At 27.6% G+C, this 17,161-nt stretch overlaps 1 protein-coding gene across 1 annotated transcript in view; it reads right to left on the bottom strand.

Annotated features, from left to right (window-relative positions):
• The window catches only part of LOC100208489 (potassium voltage-gated channel subfamily C member 1), a 48,672-nt gene extending 34,869 nt beyond the window's left edge, over positions 1 to 13,803 (bottom strand). Inside the window, exons 1-2 of the mRNA XM_065818840.1 lie at positions 13,450 to 13,803; positions 8,487 to 8,753 (exon numbers count right to left, since the gene is read on the bottom strand). Of these exons, the coding sequence (XP_065674912.1) occupies positions 8,487 to 8,753; positions 13,450 to 13,746 (564 nt within the window). The 5' untranslated portion in view covers positions 13,747 to 13,803. The remainder of the gene's footprint in view (positions 1 to 8,486; positions 8,754 to 13,449) is intronic.
• Between the last annotated feature and the right edge of the window lie 3,358 nt (positions 13,804 to 17,161).

The raw sequence follows: 17,161 nt of genomic DNA, 5'->3' as shown, positions 1-17,161 counted from the left end.
TAGCTGAAACAAAAAAAAAACATTCAAAACAAATTCAAAGAGAAAATGGAGCTGCTGGTGATATTCCAACTGCAGGTTTTGGGAATACTAATGATGGCAATACATCAAGAAGATTTTTCTCAGATCCTCAAACCTCATCCTGCATTACAGGAGTTAACATTGGACTTATTAAAAATTGTATTATCATTTTGGGAACCTTGTCAAGTGGATATAAAATAGATATCAAAAAATTTGAAAAGTTTGCAGAACTGACAGCAGAATTTTGTGTTGAAATTTATGGATAGTATCCAATGACTCCTACAATGCACAAGATATTGAGACATGGTGCCACAATAATTGATCAAGCTATATTGCCTATTGGTCAATTATCGGAAGAGGCAGCTGAGGCTCGAAACAAGCACTTCCGTGATTATAGACAGAATTTCTCGAGGAAATTTTCAAGAGAAATTTGTAATAGGGATATCATAAACAGACTTCTGTTAAGTTCCGATCCTTTGTTGAGCAGTGTCAGAAAGAGGCTCAAGAATAAAAGAAATGCTATTTCCAGTGAGGCATTAGAGTTCTTGCAACCAGAAACATTGAACGAACTACAACAATATGAAGAGGAGGCATCTAGCGAAAATGAATCAGACTAATGTTTATTTTTTATCGTTTTTTAAGTATATTTTTTTATTTTATGTTGTTTTTACCTTTATAGTAAGTTTATTTCACCTTTATAGTATGTGTGTTTGTATATTTCCTTTTGCTTAAATTGTTTGTATTTGCATCCCTTTTTTTAAACATTTTTACTCTTAAGGCATTTAATATTTTAATTGAAGTTTAACAGTTTATATTGTTGTTTAGTTTTTTTTTAAATTTTTTTTTAAACTTCTTTTTGTATGGTTTATATGCAAAAGTGTGTTTTGAGTAAAAAAACCTGCACAATTATTTTAAATATTATATTATGATTTCAAACTGCTTTTAATTGTTTATCTAATTGTTAAAAGCCATAAAATAATTTTGATCAACTTTTTACCATAAATACTCCACTGTCGATTCAAACCATGAATTACAAAAGGAATTATAAAATTTAAATGATCTTTTCCAACAAAAAATGATAAGATCTAAACATCTTATTAATAAAAAAAAGTTTGAAAGTATTTAAAAAAAATATAAATATATGATAATTACATTTATTAAACTTAGTAAAAAAACCCATTTTTTTCTCAGAAAATGTAAAATATCTTCGCGAACTTTGGAAAGGTATTAACATTCTAATTAATGTAAAAAATTTTAATAAATCATCTCCAAACTGTTTGCAAGAAAATAAAATATACATAACTGATCCGACTCTAATCTCTGAATCATTTAACACTTTTTTTACAAATGTTACTCATAAACTCAAATCCAATATTGATTCGTCATACATTAACTATCAAAAGTATCTTAAACACCCAAGTTTACATAGTTTATTATTCTCTCCAACAAATATTCCTGAAATTTCATCTCTCAAATTTAAATTAAATCCAAAAAATTTATTAGATCCAAACAGCATGTTCACAAATATTCTTCTGGATTTTAACTATGAATTTTAAATATTCTTTCTAAACTATTCAATACCTCATTTATAAATAGAACATTTCCTGATATTTTGAAATTATCTCGCGTCATTCCAATATTTAAAAATGGCTCTAAACTTTCATGCACTAGCTATCTATTTCTCTTTTATCTAAAATTAGTAAGCTTCTTGAGAAACTTATGCATTCTAGAGTGTACTCTTTTCTAAACTCATACGATTGTTTAAATGATTTTCAATTTGGTTTTTGATCAAAACATTCTACTTGCCATGCATTAATATGTATAGCGGAAAAAATTAGAAAAGCTCTTGATACTGGTCATTTCGTTTGTGGTGTTTTTATCAATTTACAAAAAGCTTTCGATACCGTTGACCATAGTATTTTGATTTCTAAATTAAATCATTATGGAATTCGCGGTGTTGTAAATGACTGGTTTCGATCTTATCTTTCAGATCGAAAAAAATTTGTAAGTATTTATGAATTCAATTCTAGTAAAAAATCAGTTTTGTGTGGTGTTCCTCAAGGTTCTGTTCAAGGTCCTCTTTTATTTTTAATCTACGTTAACAACCTAATCAGCTCTGTTCACTTCTCTTCAGTTCATCTGTTTGCTGATTATACAAATCTCTTGCACATCAACAAATCTTATCATTATATATGTAAAATTGTTAATTCGGATCTAAAAGGAATAGTTCACTAGTTAAATGCTAACCTAATATGCCTCAACACCGAAAAAACTGAAGTAATTTTTTTTATATCTCCGAGAAAAAATTATTGCTTTAAAAATGTTGAAATCAAAATCAAAATTAATAATAAACGGCTGTATCCTTCAAGAGTTATTAAATATCTTGGTGTATTAATTGATTGCAATCTTTTATGGAACTTTCATACTAATAAACTAAGCAAGAAACTTGAGCTAACGGTATGCTTTCGATAATTCGTCATTATGTCGATAAAGTTAGACTAAATAATATTTACTGTGCATTATTCTCATCTTATCTTAGATATTGTTGTCAAGTTTGGGGTCAGGGTTAGGGAAACTATCGCATTAACAAATTGTTATCGTCTCAGCATCAGTTCATTAGAATAATAAATTTTCAACCAACTAAATCAGATACATTGAAGTTCTTCAAAAAACTTTTCACTCCCTCATTTCCAGCACTAGAAAAGTATGCTAATCTTCTTTTTGTTTTTGACTCCTTAAATAAAAACTTACCATCTCATATCACAAACCTGTTCACAGAAAGTAGACTATTACATTCCTACTCTACTAGAAATATACACAATGGAAAACTAAATGTCATCTTTTAAAACCCAGAAGCATGGTAAAAGTTCTATTGTTCATCAGTGCGTCTGTGAATGGAACAGGAACCTTGCATGCATTTTGAATGAGTTCAAAAAACTATATCCTAAAATACCTTTACTCCATCTTAAATAATATTAATTTAAAAAAATTCTGAAAAACTTTTTATTCTAACTTTTAGACACCCTGACGAATAAAATATTCTTTTAATTTTCTTTTCGTCATTACTACAATTATCATAAGTACATTTTGTTTATTTTTATTATTATTAAAACCAGCAAATTATAATTTCTACATATTTGTTTTAATGTATGTTCTATGTGCTTTAATCTATGTGTTTACGGCCCATATGTTTCATGTATGCTTTCGCTTATTATTACTTATATTATGTTTAAAAATTGGTGTCACTCCTTTGATCAAATTTCTGTATGTGACACCATCCTAAATAAATCATTAACTTATTATTATAAATAATTTTATGCTCATAACTACCATTATAATATTAGTTATTATTATTATTTTTTCATTGTAATTATTGTAAACATACTTATTATTACTATTATTATAGTTTGTATTAATTTTTTTTTATCTTATATTAATATAATATATTATTATTACTATTATTATGTTGTTATTATTATTATTTTTATTATTATTATTATTATCAAAACTATTGTAAAAATGATTTACGGAAAATAAATAGCTTGTTGTTGTTGCTGTTGTTGTTGTTGTTGTTGTTGTTGTTGTTGTTGTTATTGTTGCTGTTGTTGTTGTTATTGTTGTTGTTGTTGTTGTTGTTGTTGTTGTTGTTGTTGTTGTTGTTGTTGTTGTTGTTGTTGTTGTTATTCATTTGTTTATCGCTGTATGTTAGGGTGTCCCAAAATTATATAAAAAAAAAAATTGTACACATCAAATTCTTTGTTTACACACTTATACCGCTATAATATAAGACCGCTAGTATTGGAAAAAGATTTATAAGACCGCTCCAAGTGCTTAATGTAGAAATTGAAAAAACGGAGTTTATTAAGTGATTTATTATAAGAAATATTTAGCTTTTCTTAACTTAAATATTTCCGCTGCATCTAAATGAAAACTCTTTAACGATTCTAATAGCTGTTGTTTTTCATGATCAAGACAGCTGCAATCTTTTTTTAAAAAAAAACTGTTAGCTTTACATTAGGAAATTGGTAACTAACTAGTAGTATATTAACAAACTTTTCTTGATAATTGTTCCAAATATTAGAAAATTTTAAAAATAATATATCTTGATGTGTTTTTAAAACATCGATAATTTGGGTACTAATTGTTTTTTTTTTTTAAGTAACAGCTATCTTTAAATTATTGATTTTTGATTATACCAACTTTATCTCATTTAAAATATCAACTTTTAAATATATTAACTTTGAAAGCAGCAACTTGATTACCTTTTTAAAAGACGTAAACAAACTTAAACCAATCATTTTTATCTGATAAAAAAACAACTAATCGAATTGTTATTCTTGACAAAAGAATCTTTTGGGTAGTTTATTTTTTAAAAATTTTTTAAAAAAATAAATACTTATAACAATTTCTTATCACAAATGGGGAAAAGAAAGATCGCTAGAGCAAAAAAGTCGAACTATAATGTTAATTTAAACCCACGACCACTGCTTTACCTTCTCAGAAGTCCGATTTCTGTTTTTCCTCAACATCGGCTTCCAAGAAATGAAACAAAACAGAAAAAAATTAAAAGGTTCAAGTCTTAACAAGAAAATTTTTCATGTAAAACAAAGAGTGGGAGTAGGGATATTGTTTGCGTTGACAACAATTTCTGTTATGAAAATATGGAGACATGGTGTCTATGAAAAATTGTTAATACATAGAAATATGCTGGCTTCGAAAACTCTTGTAAAAAGGTTTGACAGAGACAAGCTTCTATTAGCTACAACACTGTTAGTGTTAGATGCGGAATTAGCGTTCGCTCACAATGTTTCTAGGAGCTGTTATTAAAACTTTAGGGGGAAATGTTCATGATTTAAATAGAAAGAGAAGAAGAAGCCCAATAGCTAGAAGCAGATTCAAGTATATCGAAGATTTAGGTAAATTATTTTTACATTTAAAGTATTTATAATAAAATAAAAAATAATGATTATAAAGAGAAAAAAAATCTTTTTAATTTAGGAGCCACCATCAAATCAAGCCATCATAAAGAAATGTGGAAAAAGAATTTGACCTTTTGACAATAAGTTGGTAAAAGAAAAGAGGAAAAGTTAAAAATTGCAAAAGGAAAGAGTTGCGATATCTGTTACCAGTCCTGAATTTAATACAAAAGATGATCGCCTAGTTGAAATTATAGCTGTAGAGAGCACAAAAGGAAAAGATCAAGCTATTGTTATTTAAAACAATTTAGAGTTTTTTGAAATAGCTGATAACATAATTGGAGTTTGTATTGATATTGCATCAAGTAATGTAGGTATACTGAATGGAGGTATAATAATAATTAGTAGAATTCTTAATAAATGTTTGTTTTGGTTTAAGTGTCGTCACCACATATGAACTACATATAACTCATGTAATACAGGCAAAAGTTAAATCTAATTACATAAGTTAAATCTAAGGGTCCAAGCAAATCTATGTACTTAGCTTTCCAAAGAAACTCGGAAACTTCTCATGAATTTGTAAATTCAAGAACTCTGGAACTGAAAAATTGATTGGAACAAGCTGGAAATAGGTAGCAAGCTTTACATTTTGGCGCTAGCAGTTAAATAATATGCAAAGAATTTGTTAGAGAACAAAATTTTTCCAAGAATAACTATAATCGCTTTGTAAAGTATTTGGCTTTTTATCTTGGTGTCGCATCTGATAAGCTTAATAAATTTAAAATTCATCAACCTGGAGCATGTCATGAAGCAAAATTCATGGCTGATACTTTGTATATTCGTACACTAAAAATGATATCCACTACTATAACCTTTTTACTAGATGAAAATAAAGAGGGAATTTAAACGTGTGCCTTTATTGTTGGTGTTTGTTATGCTCCATGGCACCTCAAGTCTAGAAGCGCTCAACATGTTGTATTTAATGATTTGAAAGCATTTAAAGAAGCATATATTCTCAAGGATGAATTTAATGCCGATGTTGGCAATGCTTTGAATAAAAGTTTTCATAAACATTTGTAGTATCTTTCTCCAACAGTAGTTGTTTTTTCACTTTTAGTTGACTCTTACTTGGAAATGTTAGTCAAGTATAAGATTTTGAAATCATTAATTTCCTTTCCAGTTCCAGAGCTAGAAAAAACAAATATGGAAAAGCCTATAATCTTACCAAACAGCAGGCTTTCAGAGCTTCTTACTGTTGATAGCTGGCTTATATTTATACGCTAAGGAATCGTAAATCAAGTCAAAGGTTGGGTTTAATCTCATCCCAACTTCTCAAAAACTGAATCATATAGTGTTTTTGAAAATTTTGTTAAAGGGCTAAGTGTAACTAACGACTGCGCTGAAAGAAACATCGGATTAATAAATGACTTTTTAAAATATTCTCAAAAAGAAGAACAACGTCAAAATATACTATTGATAGCGAGAGAGGAGAGAAAAAATTAACAAAGAAAGTAACTCAAAACAAACTTTTGAAAACTTAAGGCTTTCTTTATGATAATATATAATGAGATCTATTTGTGAATAAAAGAATTATACTGTCAGTTATTTAATTTTGATCTTTTCTAGATAAAAAAAGTAAGATTTAGGAATTTTACAATAAGCACTTAAAATGATCTGAGAGCAATTTTTTAGTATATTTTTATTTTCTACCTTTATATAACAAGGAATTTCGGGTGTACAAAAGAAGTTTTGGAAAAAAAGGTTTTTCTACATACTTTTGGGACACCCTAATGTATATCACTTATAGTATGATATTACTTGTAGTTTTTTGTTTTATTCATTTCCGTATGTTTATACATATGCATGCATTATATATTGTCGTAAAGTCAAATTCTAATGTCTTATTATTATTGTGGTGAAGTCAAATTTTAATGTCTTAGGTGCATTATAGCTATTATTTTTCAAAGTTTTGTAGGATTCGACAAGATTTAAATTTTATTTTGTTTATTAATTTTATTCTGCGAAAGCGATCCCATAGATTAAAAGAACTCGTTAATATTAGCGAGTTGTTATAAAATTTGCTTTTTATGGTTTTATATGACGATTGAAATAACATTAGATTTCAAAAAACTTGAAAACAAAAGATGCTATTTTACCATGGAAAACCAGTAGAGAAACCAAGGAATTTCCTTGGATATTCGGAACAACTTTTCAAGGAAAACTCATTGCTATTCAATGAAAATCCATGGTTTTTTTCATGGAAAGGTTTTCCATGGGTTTTTTCATAGATTTTTCATTTCATGGAAATTTTTTGTACGGGAAAGAACATATCGTCGTTGGCCAGGTAATATCTCACTTGTGTAAAAAGCAAAATTTTACAGGAGACTGAAAAAACTATATACTTCAATGAAATGAGGTTTTAAAAGTAAGAGTAAAAAACTAATAACTAACAAATTATATTATAATTTGTTAGTTATTTGTTTTTTACTCTTACTTTTAAAACCTCATTTCATTGAAATATATAGTTTTTTCAGTCTCCTGTAAATTTTTGCTTTTTACACAAGTGAGATATAACTTGGCCAACGACGATATATATATATATATATATATATATATATATATATATATATATATATATATATATATATATATATATATATATATATATACATATATATATATATATATATATATATATATATATATATATATATATATATATATATATATATATATATATATATATGTAAATTATGTTAGTGTATTTTACAAATAGAGTGCTCAATGTTCTTAAAGAACAGAGCAATAATTAATTAGTAAAAAACACTTATCTAACTTTTATCTTCGACTTGAAGTTTCACCATTGCTGGATCATCAGGAAGAGTTCTTCCTGATGATCCATCAGGAACTCTTCCTGATGATCCAGCAATGGTGAAACTTCAAGTCGAAGATAAAAGTTAGATAAGTGTTTTTTACTAATTATATATATATATATATGTATATATATATATATATGTATATATATTTATATATATATATATATATATATATATATATATATATATATATATATATATATATATATATATATATATGTATATATATATATATTTACACACACACACACATATATATATGTGTGTGGGTGTGTGTGTGTGTGTAAATATATATGTATATATATATACATATATATATATATATACATATATATATATATATATATATATATATATATATATATATATATATATATATATATATATATATATGTATATATATATATATATATTATTATTATTATTATTATTATTATTATTACTAATATTAATATTTTGTTTGACAAAACATTAATATTAATAATAATAATATTTGCGTGTGTGTGTGTAAATATATACATATATACATATATATATATACATATATATATATATATATATATATATATATATATATATATATATATATATATATATATATATATATATATATATTATTATTATTAATATTAATGTTTTGTTTGACAAAAGAAAAAATTGTTTAAAAAAAGAGTACCTGCGCATACTTAGAGGAAAATGGTTTATCTAAAAGTGCCCAAATCTTTGGTCGATACATTTCAATAGTTGACTTCCAACAACTTTCATTTTCGTATCCATTTACATAGCAACTAACTTTTCTCATGTTAAGTTCTTCTTTTAAATTTGAACTTTTAACCATGTCGTCAAACATTTTTAAGTTTTTGTGAGCGTCACGATGCTGTGTGTAGTTTCCCCAACAACAAGGTTCCATCATCAGTTCATCAACACCCCAGAACTCAAGTTCCTAATAAAAAAAATAAAAAAAATCCAAACACACCAGCCTAACATCTATTTCAGCAATTTCCAGCTTCAAAGTACACGACCAATTAACATATTTTTAGATTTCTAACTGTTTCAGTTAACATCTGTTTAATTGATTTCCGAGCATTTTAGCAAATTTCAAAACTAATTGCAAATAATACTTTAAGATTATAGCGCAAAAGATGGTATGCTAAACAATTCATTTTTAATACAAACTTATATGTTATAATGAATCGTTAAAATGAAAACAAAGTATTGCTTTTCAATGAAGAAGGGCTTGAACGTATGCCAGGATTGATTGAAACTTATTGAAGCGCTGATGAAGTTGAGAGACTGACAACCTTAATTAAATTAATAAATTTGATTTGAGTTTTGAACAATATCACTCCTTTAAGTCTAATTATTGTTAAAATTTAAAAACTCGTGGTCTAATTATGTTGATTAAAACTAGATCTTTAAGCTTTACAATGCCACTCATATGGAAGTTTGAACCCATAAATCGTTACATTGCACAGTGGGTCAGATCTCAAAAATGCTGGTCAAAAAGGAAAAAAGAAAAGTTTCGACACGGTATTTTTGGACTATCAGGTTTGCTTTAGTGATGTTGAGACTACTTAATGCCGGCTGTGCAGAAGATCAGCTGTTATTTCGTGCGATATATTAAGGTCGAACGCGGCAGTCCTTTGTCTGTCGTGTTTGCAACCGTTAAAGCTAAAAATTTGTATTTTCTTCAAAGATAAATATTTTTGTTGTGTGCACGTGAAACAAATATTTTCAAAATGGAATTCGTTTCACGAGGTATGTACTAATTAAAAAACAAAAATATTATTATTAAGTCATTAATTATAAATGTTTTTTTTTTAAATTAACTTAATACAGAAAAATGTTTTATAAAATTGAAAAATTTGCTTTAAAAATAGAGATAAGTTACGAATTCCCGACATTCCACTTTCATTTACATTGTGTTTGTACGTGTATAGCATTATTTTAGTAATTTAACATTCAAATTCACCTACTAGTACCAACTCCACTTTTATATGACAGCCATCTTTTATATGACAGTTGCAAAATGCCGTTATTGAGACATCTTGAAAAATGAAAGTAAAATTATTTAATTATGAGCTACATTTGTGCAATTTTAATTATAATCGATGTCTAGAAGCATTATAAAGAATATTAAAAGTAAAAAAGGACGTGAACAACGCTTTCTTCTACATAGTGTGATGAATAACTTAGAAAAAGATAATGATCGCCACACGCACCGCCACACGCACCGCCACACGCACCGCCACACGCACCGCCACACAGTAATTACCATTTTCCAATCTTCAAGATATGATTGCATTCCCTTTTTTTTTGTTGTTTCATATTTTAAACTGAATACTTGGTTATTTTTTGAATGGCATAATTAATATTAAAAAATATTTTTCATTAAAAAGTTACTAACTTCATAATTAAATTAAGAAAAAATTACATCTAAATCAAAACACACTGTACATACTCTGTGCAGATGTTTTTTAACGCTTGTAAGTATTTAATAAATAAATTAATAAATAAATACATACATAAATAATGCATAAATTGATAATTAAAATAAAAATTGCATTTATATTGTATTAAAAGTATTTATATAGTAATTTATATTTATTTATACAGTAATATAAATGTATTAATAAAGTAATTTATATGTAAATAATACAGTAATTTAAATCTTTAAGTCATATTCTTTTTATAGACGATATATGGATAGAATTCATTTAAATTACTGTATAATACATTACACATTTTTATTAAAATAGAAATTTCAAAATAAATAAGTTTGTTTAAAATTTGGTTGCCGTTTACGGACTTTCGAGATAAGACTTATTACAAAGGAATATTTTGCAAACGATTTGGAAATGGATAGAACTCATTCAAATGATGATATAAATACAATTATACATTTTATTAAAATAAATAGTTAAAAATTTAACTAAATATTGAGTAAATAAATTTTAAATAAGTATAACAGATTCTTTAAATTCAGGATTATCAGATCCACCGGTTGCCGTATATGAACTTTTGAGGAAAGAGATCTTCATTATAACAAAAGAATATTTTGCAAACGATTCGCAAGTGGTCATAGAACATTTGGAAAATTCATTGACGAAAAAGATTGGATATGCAGTTTCAATTCCCGACGACATGAGACCTACTATTTCTGTTTTAATGACAAAGTGTAGAAGCAAATATAAGGAAGTAGCTCAACGACAAGATTACTTTTTCAAAAAGAACGAAAACTGGTTAAAAACTTCAGTAAATTTTCAGATTGATGCAAAACGTATTAGTGTAAATAAATCAACGGTTCGGCCCACCGAAAATCTTGAAACTTTATCTGATAGGTCCAAAAGAAGGAGGACTAAAGAGATGCGTACGAAGTTCAGTCCTACCTAATTATCGTTCGCTACGCAAATCTTCAGGGCATTCAGACGCTGCTAAGATTGTGAATGACGTTACACTGTCAAGTCCATTCAAGGCAACAAAATACGAAGAAGGCTTGCAACTATTATTATCATTGCCAGCCTTTTATGATGCAATTGAAGCTCCAGCACTTCTATTAGACCTTAATTTGACAAAAGATTTGTACCAGCATTTGAGAAATCAGGCAAAAAAAAAAGGCTTAAATACACTTTATCCACCATACTCAGCTGTATTGGCAGCAAAAAAATGTTGCTACCCTCCAGACGACACCTTAAATTTTACCGAATCAAAAGCTGAGGTACAGTTGCAAGCTTTATTAGACCACACCGTTCAACGTGTTTTACTGATGAACCAAGACAATATTACATATAAGAGTGATTCAGAAATATTGAATATGACTTTGATTTGTAAGTGGGGCTTTGACGGAACATCCAGAAAAAGCGTTTATAAAATGACTTTTGAAGATCCGAATATATAAGATGCAAATTTATTTTTTACTTCGCTTGTTCCATTGCAATTTGTAGGTGTAAATCAAAAAACGAAAGAAGAAAATCTCTTATGGAGTAATCCGAAGCCATCTTCAACCCTCTTTTGCAGACCTCTGAAATTGCAATATACAAAGGAAACTGAGGAAACTACTTTAAATGAGAAAACGCATTTTGACAAACAGATCGAAAAACTCCAACCATTAAAAACAACCATTCATATGAAAAATGTTTTCATTCAATACGGTTTAAGTATGAACATGTTAGATGGTAAAGTATGCAATGCTATCACCAAGACAAAATCTGCACAACGGTGTTATCTCTGCCAGGCAACTTCCAAGCAATTTAATAATATTGATGAAGTTTTGAAAAGACTGGTAATCACTGATTATCTAAAGTACGAACTGTCAACTCTACATCCCTGGATTCGATGTTTTGAATGCTGTATTCATTTGGGATACAAAAAAAAAAAAAAAAAAATGGCAAGCGCGTAAAGAAGAAGAGAAAGCAGAAAAAAGCAACATGAAAGCTAGCATCCAAAAAGCTTTCAAACAGCAACTACAAATTTTAGTCGACATGCCAAAGCAACACGAACGACGGAAACACCGGTCGACGTTTCTTTGAAAACTCTCAAACGTCATCCTTGATAATTGGTGTTTCCGAAGAATTAATTCACTGTTTTCATATAATTTTGCAAACAATTTCGAGTGGACATGAAATCGACGTTGAAAAGTTTCGAGGTTACGCCTTAGCAACTGCAAGACACTTTATCAAAGAATATCTCTTGTAAATCATGCCAACATCAGTACATAGATTGCTGATCCACGGACCAGACATTATTTCTTCGGCTATTTTACCCATTGGTCAACTGTCCGAGGATGCTCAAGAATCAACCAATAAGTTAATAAAGTAATATCGTATGGGTTTTTCTCGAAAGTTTTCAAGAGCTAAGACAATGGGAGACGTGTTCATGAAATTGTTGGCAACCACAGACCCCTATATTTCATCTTTACAAAAATCAACACCAAAATAATTGAGAACTTTTTTGCCAGAGGCTGTTGCCCTCTTGGTTCCTGAAGAAGAAGATTATAAAGACTCTGACGCAGATGCCGAGGAAACAGACTTTGAATATAATGAAGATTTCAACAAAGAGACTATAAAAAATAAAAAGAACCAAAATGATTGTAACTGAAACAGAATGTTTTTTTTTTCTATATTTAACACCATCTTCCATCATTTGATCCATTTTATAGCATTTATGAACACATTGGATCCACCATTTTGTTTTTTAATTTTTTTAATTTTTTTTGTCAAATTCTTAATCTATTGCTTGAAAGAACCCTTAAAACCCATTTTATTTTAACAATTAGAAATCTTTTTTGCTATATATATATTTGAAACTTCAACTTCTATAATATATATATATATATATATATATATATATATATATATATATATATATATATATATATATATATATATATATATATATATATATATATATATATATATATATATATATATATATATATATATATATATATATATATATATATATATATATATATATATATATATATATATATATATATATATCGTCTAGCAAAGACTCGTAAATTTTTTGTGGCGTTTATGAATTATTTTATATATAGAAAAACATTGAAAAATTTTGAAGGAGATCATTAGGCAGCTAGTTTTAGAATAATTTTTTTTAATTGAAATATTTCTTAATACCTGTTGAAAAAGTGGTCCACAAACATCATTGGGGCAATGTAACTTTCCAGTTCGAAAATAGTTTAATATGTTTTGAAAGCAACCTGGATGACGATCAAAAAAAAACTCATTGGATTCATAGTCAAATTCCTTATTTTGCATAGCTGCTTCAGCAATCCAATACAAACGCGTATCTGGGAAAGCTTTTATTGTTTCTATAAAACATTCATGCTTGACTCCTCCTACATTTATTATGACTCTATCATTTGTTCGTTTTCTTTGAAGGTAAATGTCATGAACGTTGCTCCGTTTGGTCATCTTAGTTATTTTTCACGTAATTTTTCCAAGACATTAAATTAAAAAAAAAACAACTTTGAAAAAAATAGTCTTTATAAAAGAAACATAAATAAAAAGGCTATGCCAAAATGTTTTCTACAATAAAAACCGAACATTTTAATTTTTAAAAGAACAGTTTTACTTGGTTATAATCAATCTCACGTGGTTTTTAATAAACCTCTATTTAACTAGAATTTTTGTTGAATATAGAAGCATCTGCTGATTCCTTAAATTTAAGTTACAGAAAAATGTTGTTCAGTTCAGATGACAAAATGAATAACGATTATAATTATCAATTAATTAATTACTTCATAAAATACATATTAAAATCCAAATCTTTGAACTGTATACCCAATACAAATGTATTCGTTATAGAATTTTTAATTGTTTATATAAAAGCAATTCAAATAGATAGTAAATATAAACTCGTGTCTTTTTTACTCTTATTCATTTTACTGACGTATGAGTTCATCAATTGCATTTACAATTTAAGAAAGCACTTTTTTTTTTTGATTATTATTTTTTTTGATGCAGCATGAATGGCATTAACAAACTTTTAAGGAAACTTTAAATAATTTTTTTCTTGATATAACATAAATGACATGAATAAAATTAAACTTTTTTTGAAATAATACTCATAGCTTTCTCTTAAGCACACATTGCCTTAGAATACGTAGAATATACTAAAAAAATATTGTACTAGAATATACTTAGACTTAGAATATACTTAGAGTTATATATTTAGAATATATAAACTCTAATATATATTTAGAATAGAAGTTTTGTGCTTCAGAGATTTTAAATAAAGATGTGAAAAAAAATAGTTTTTACTTTAGTAGTGTTTCTACCTTATTCTTTCACATTTGTTAAGAAATAAATAGAATTTTCAAAACGAAAAATGAATGGACATGATTTAGAAGGCATTGAGTAGAAAGATTAAAGAGAAAGTGTTTTGAAATTTATACTTCATTTCACTCGGAATATTGTTAATTAATGAAAAGTATAGAGGCTATAATATGCATGAAAACAATGAATTAAACATAAACCTCACGATGTTTTTTTTATTTGTGTAAACAAAGAGCAAATGAAGAAAAAGGGAAATTTTTTAAATAGTCTTTTGACTACAGAAATGAAAAAGTTTTCTTTCGCTAATACTTATTAAAGTTTGATAAATGAAGGCCTTAAATTTTATTAAAGAATATAAATTTGGCTCATCAATTAAAAACAGTACGTATATTCACCTTAATATAAAAAAAGTTAAAATACATTTATTATTAATAGTATAGATATAAATGCTATATTTTTGCTAATATTATAATCAATAATCTCAGATTAATAATGTTAGAGTAATTGCTTGCTTGGTGCAATGCTAGCATAATTGCTAGCTTGGTGAAGCACCAATAAAAAAACTAAATACCCTGCAAATTAGATAATATCCAACAAAAACACCCAAGTTGATTGTTTAAGAATCTTTAAATTCTGAATAATTATCAAATAAATATTTATTACATTTTCGTTTTTAAAAACAAAACTATTATCAAAACGATCCCAAATACTTTCAAAACATTGTTGAATAAAATACAGCTCAAATATTTTATTAGATATTCAAATAACAAGTATATCTACTTTAAAGCTACCACATTTTTTGCCACCTTCAGATCTATGGAATATAGTAATCACTAACAACTTCATTAAACCATATTGCTAGATTTTGTAAATTAGTAAATTTTATAAATAAGTAAATTTTATAAAAGTATAGGTTTTTATACAAAGCAAGAAGTTTTATTGTTATATGAACTATGCAAATATTGCTTGAAGTAGTACTACTAAAAATAAACTAGAACCATTAAATCAGCAACAGAAGCATGTTGGATTTATAATAATATAGACAAATTGTCTCATACCAAGCCTTGCTTATATGAAATAACTGCATATTTTATGTAAAACAATTTTTTTTGTTTAAGCGATTATTTAAAATGTAAAATATACAGGATTATTTAACAATCGAAGAAAACCAGTTGACCATATAGTATCAATCATGAGTTATTTTAAAATTTTGTAATACACAGAATTGACTCCTGCATTATTATTATTTCTTTTTCTGATATAAAAAACATATTGGCCTTAAAAACACTTCTCAATAAATAATTCTAGCCACACAACATTTTTTAGGATCTTATTCGATTTTTTTGCATTTTGGTCCTGTTCCGTGCAGTTGATTCACATTTTTTTGCTGTTGCAATCATCAACGCAGTTTAGGGGCAGATAAAACTAGTCGGGATGAGAAGCTTTTGAAACAAGAATTTAAAGCTTAAGTGTTTTGTTCACTGTACAGGCTAATTTTTTTCATTTTGATAAACTGTTGAACATAATGAAAAACAGCATAAACCCTTGGAGTGAAAGAAACCTGGAAAGACCTTCTGAGCTGGCTGCAAGTTTTGTGGAGCTAATGGTAAAGTAATCTTTCAATGCATTACCACTGCCAACAAGTTTTTGCTTAAAGTTGGTTTTAACTAGTCGTACTGGGCTAATCTAGTTGAGAGCATATCCAAATTTCCTCATTCCAGTATTTGAAAGCCCGTATTCGCTTGTATTGAAACCATATTTTGGGCACTCAAAGAACTAGGAAAGAGTTGCAGTGCAGCTGATGACCTTAAAATTATGTCATTTACATTTTGTAATGCCAATCAGATTATAATAAAAATTGGGAAATATAATATTGTACATTTACCTTTTTTTAAAGCCAATGGTATTTCTTGTGGTTGACGGTTGATCTGATCTGCTCCTCTTAGCGATGTATGCTCGAAATCATAGTTAATGCATTCTGCTCCGCACCTATTGGGTCTGCCAACGCAAGTTCTCTGAGGATTTTATGACGTTTTTCTTGTGTATAATGAAGGGGGATATCCACGAGCAAGCACAGATAAGCAAGTTTTGCACTTTATTCAGCTGTAGGAATTTGTGGACTTGCTTGATCTTCATTGAATTGTAAAGAGTGTTTCTTTTCTCCATTGGCTTTAGCAATTTTGAGATCAAACAATCACACTGTGCTGTTGGCATTGTAATAGTTTTTACAACAATAGAGTTGAAATTGAACAAAACTGGAAAATTGTTATCACTCAAGATTGATCTTGAATCGATAAGTCATGCAAATTCCAGAAGACACATGAGCATCTACGAAGTTCACAGTATTTGAGATGATCTCTGATATTTTCTTTTAGTAAGATTATATCTATTGCCAATTTGCTGTTTTCATACAGTTTTAGGAAACAGATTTTCTGCAGTCTTCATGCTTTTTGACACATGTAGGCATTATGGAAAACGAATTTTTGACGCGCGGAAATGAAATCCTTTTTCCATGGATGTAAACAAAAATTACGTAATAGGGATAAGCTGA

Source organism: Hydra vulgaris, chromosome 15, assembly GCF_038396675.1.
Source record: "Hydra vulgaris chromosome 15, alternate assembly HydraT2T_AEP".
NCBI classification, from domain to species: Eukaryota; Metazoa; Cnidaria; class Hydrozoa; order Anthoathecata; family Hydridae; genus Hydra; species Hydra vulgaris.
This window is presented reverse-complemented; position numbering and strand designations above follow the sequence as displayed.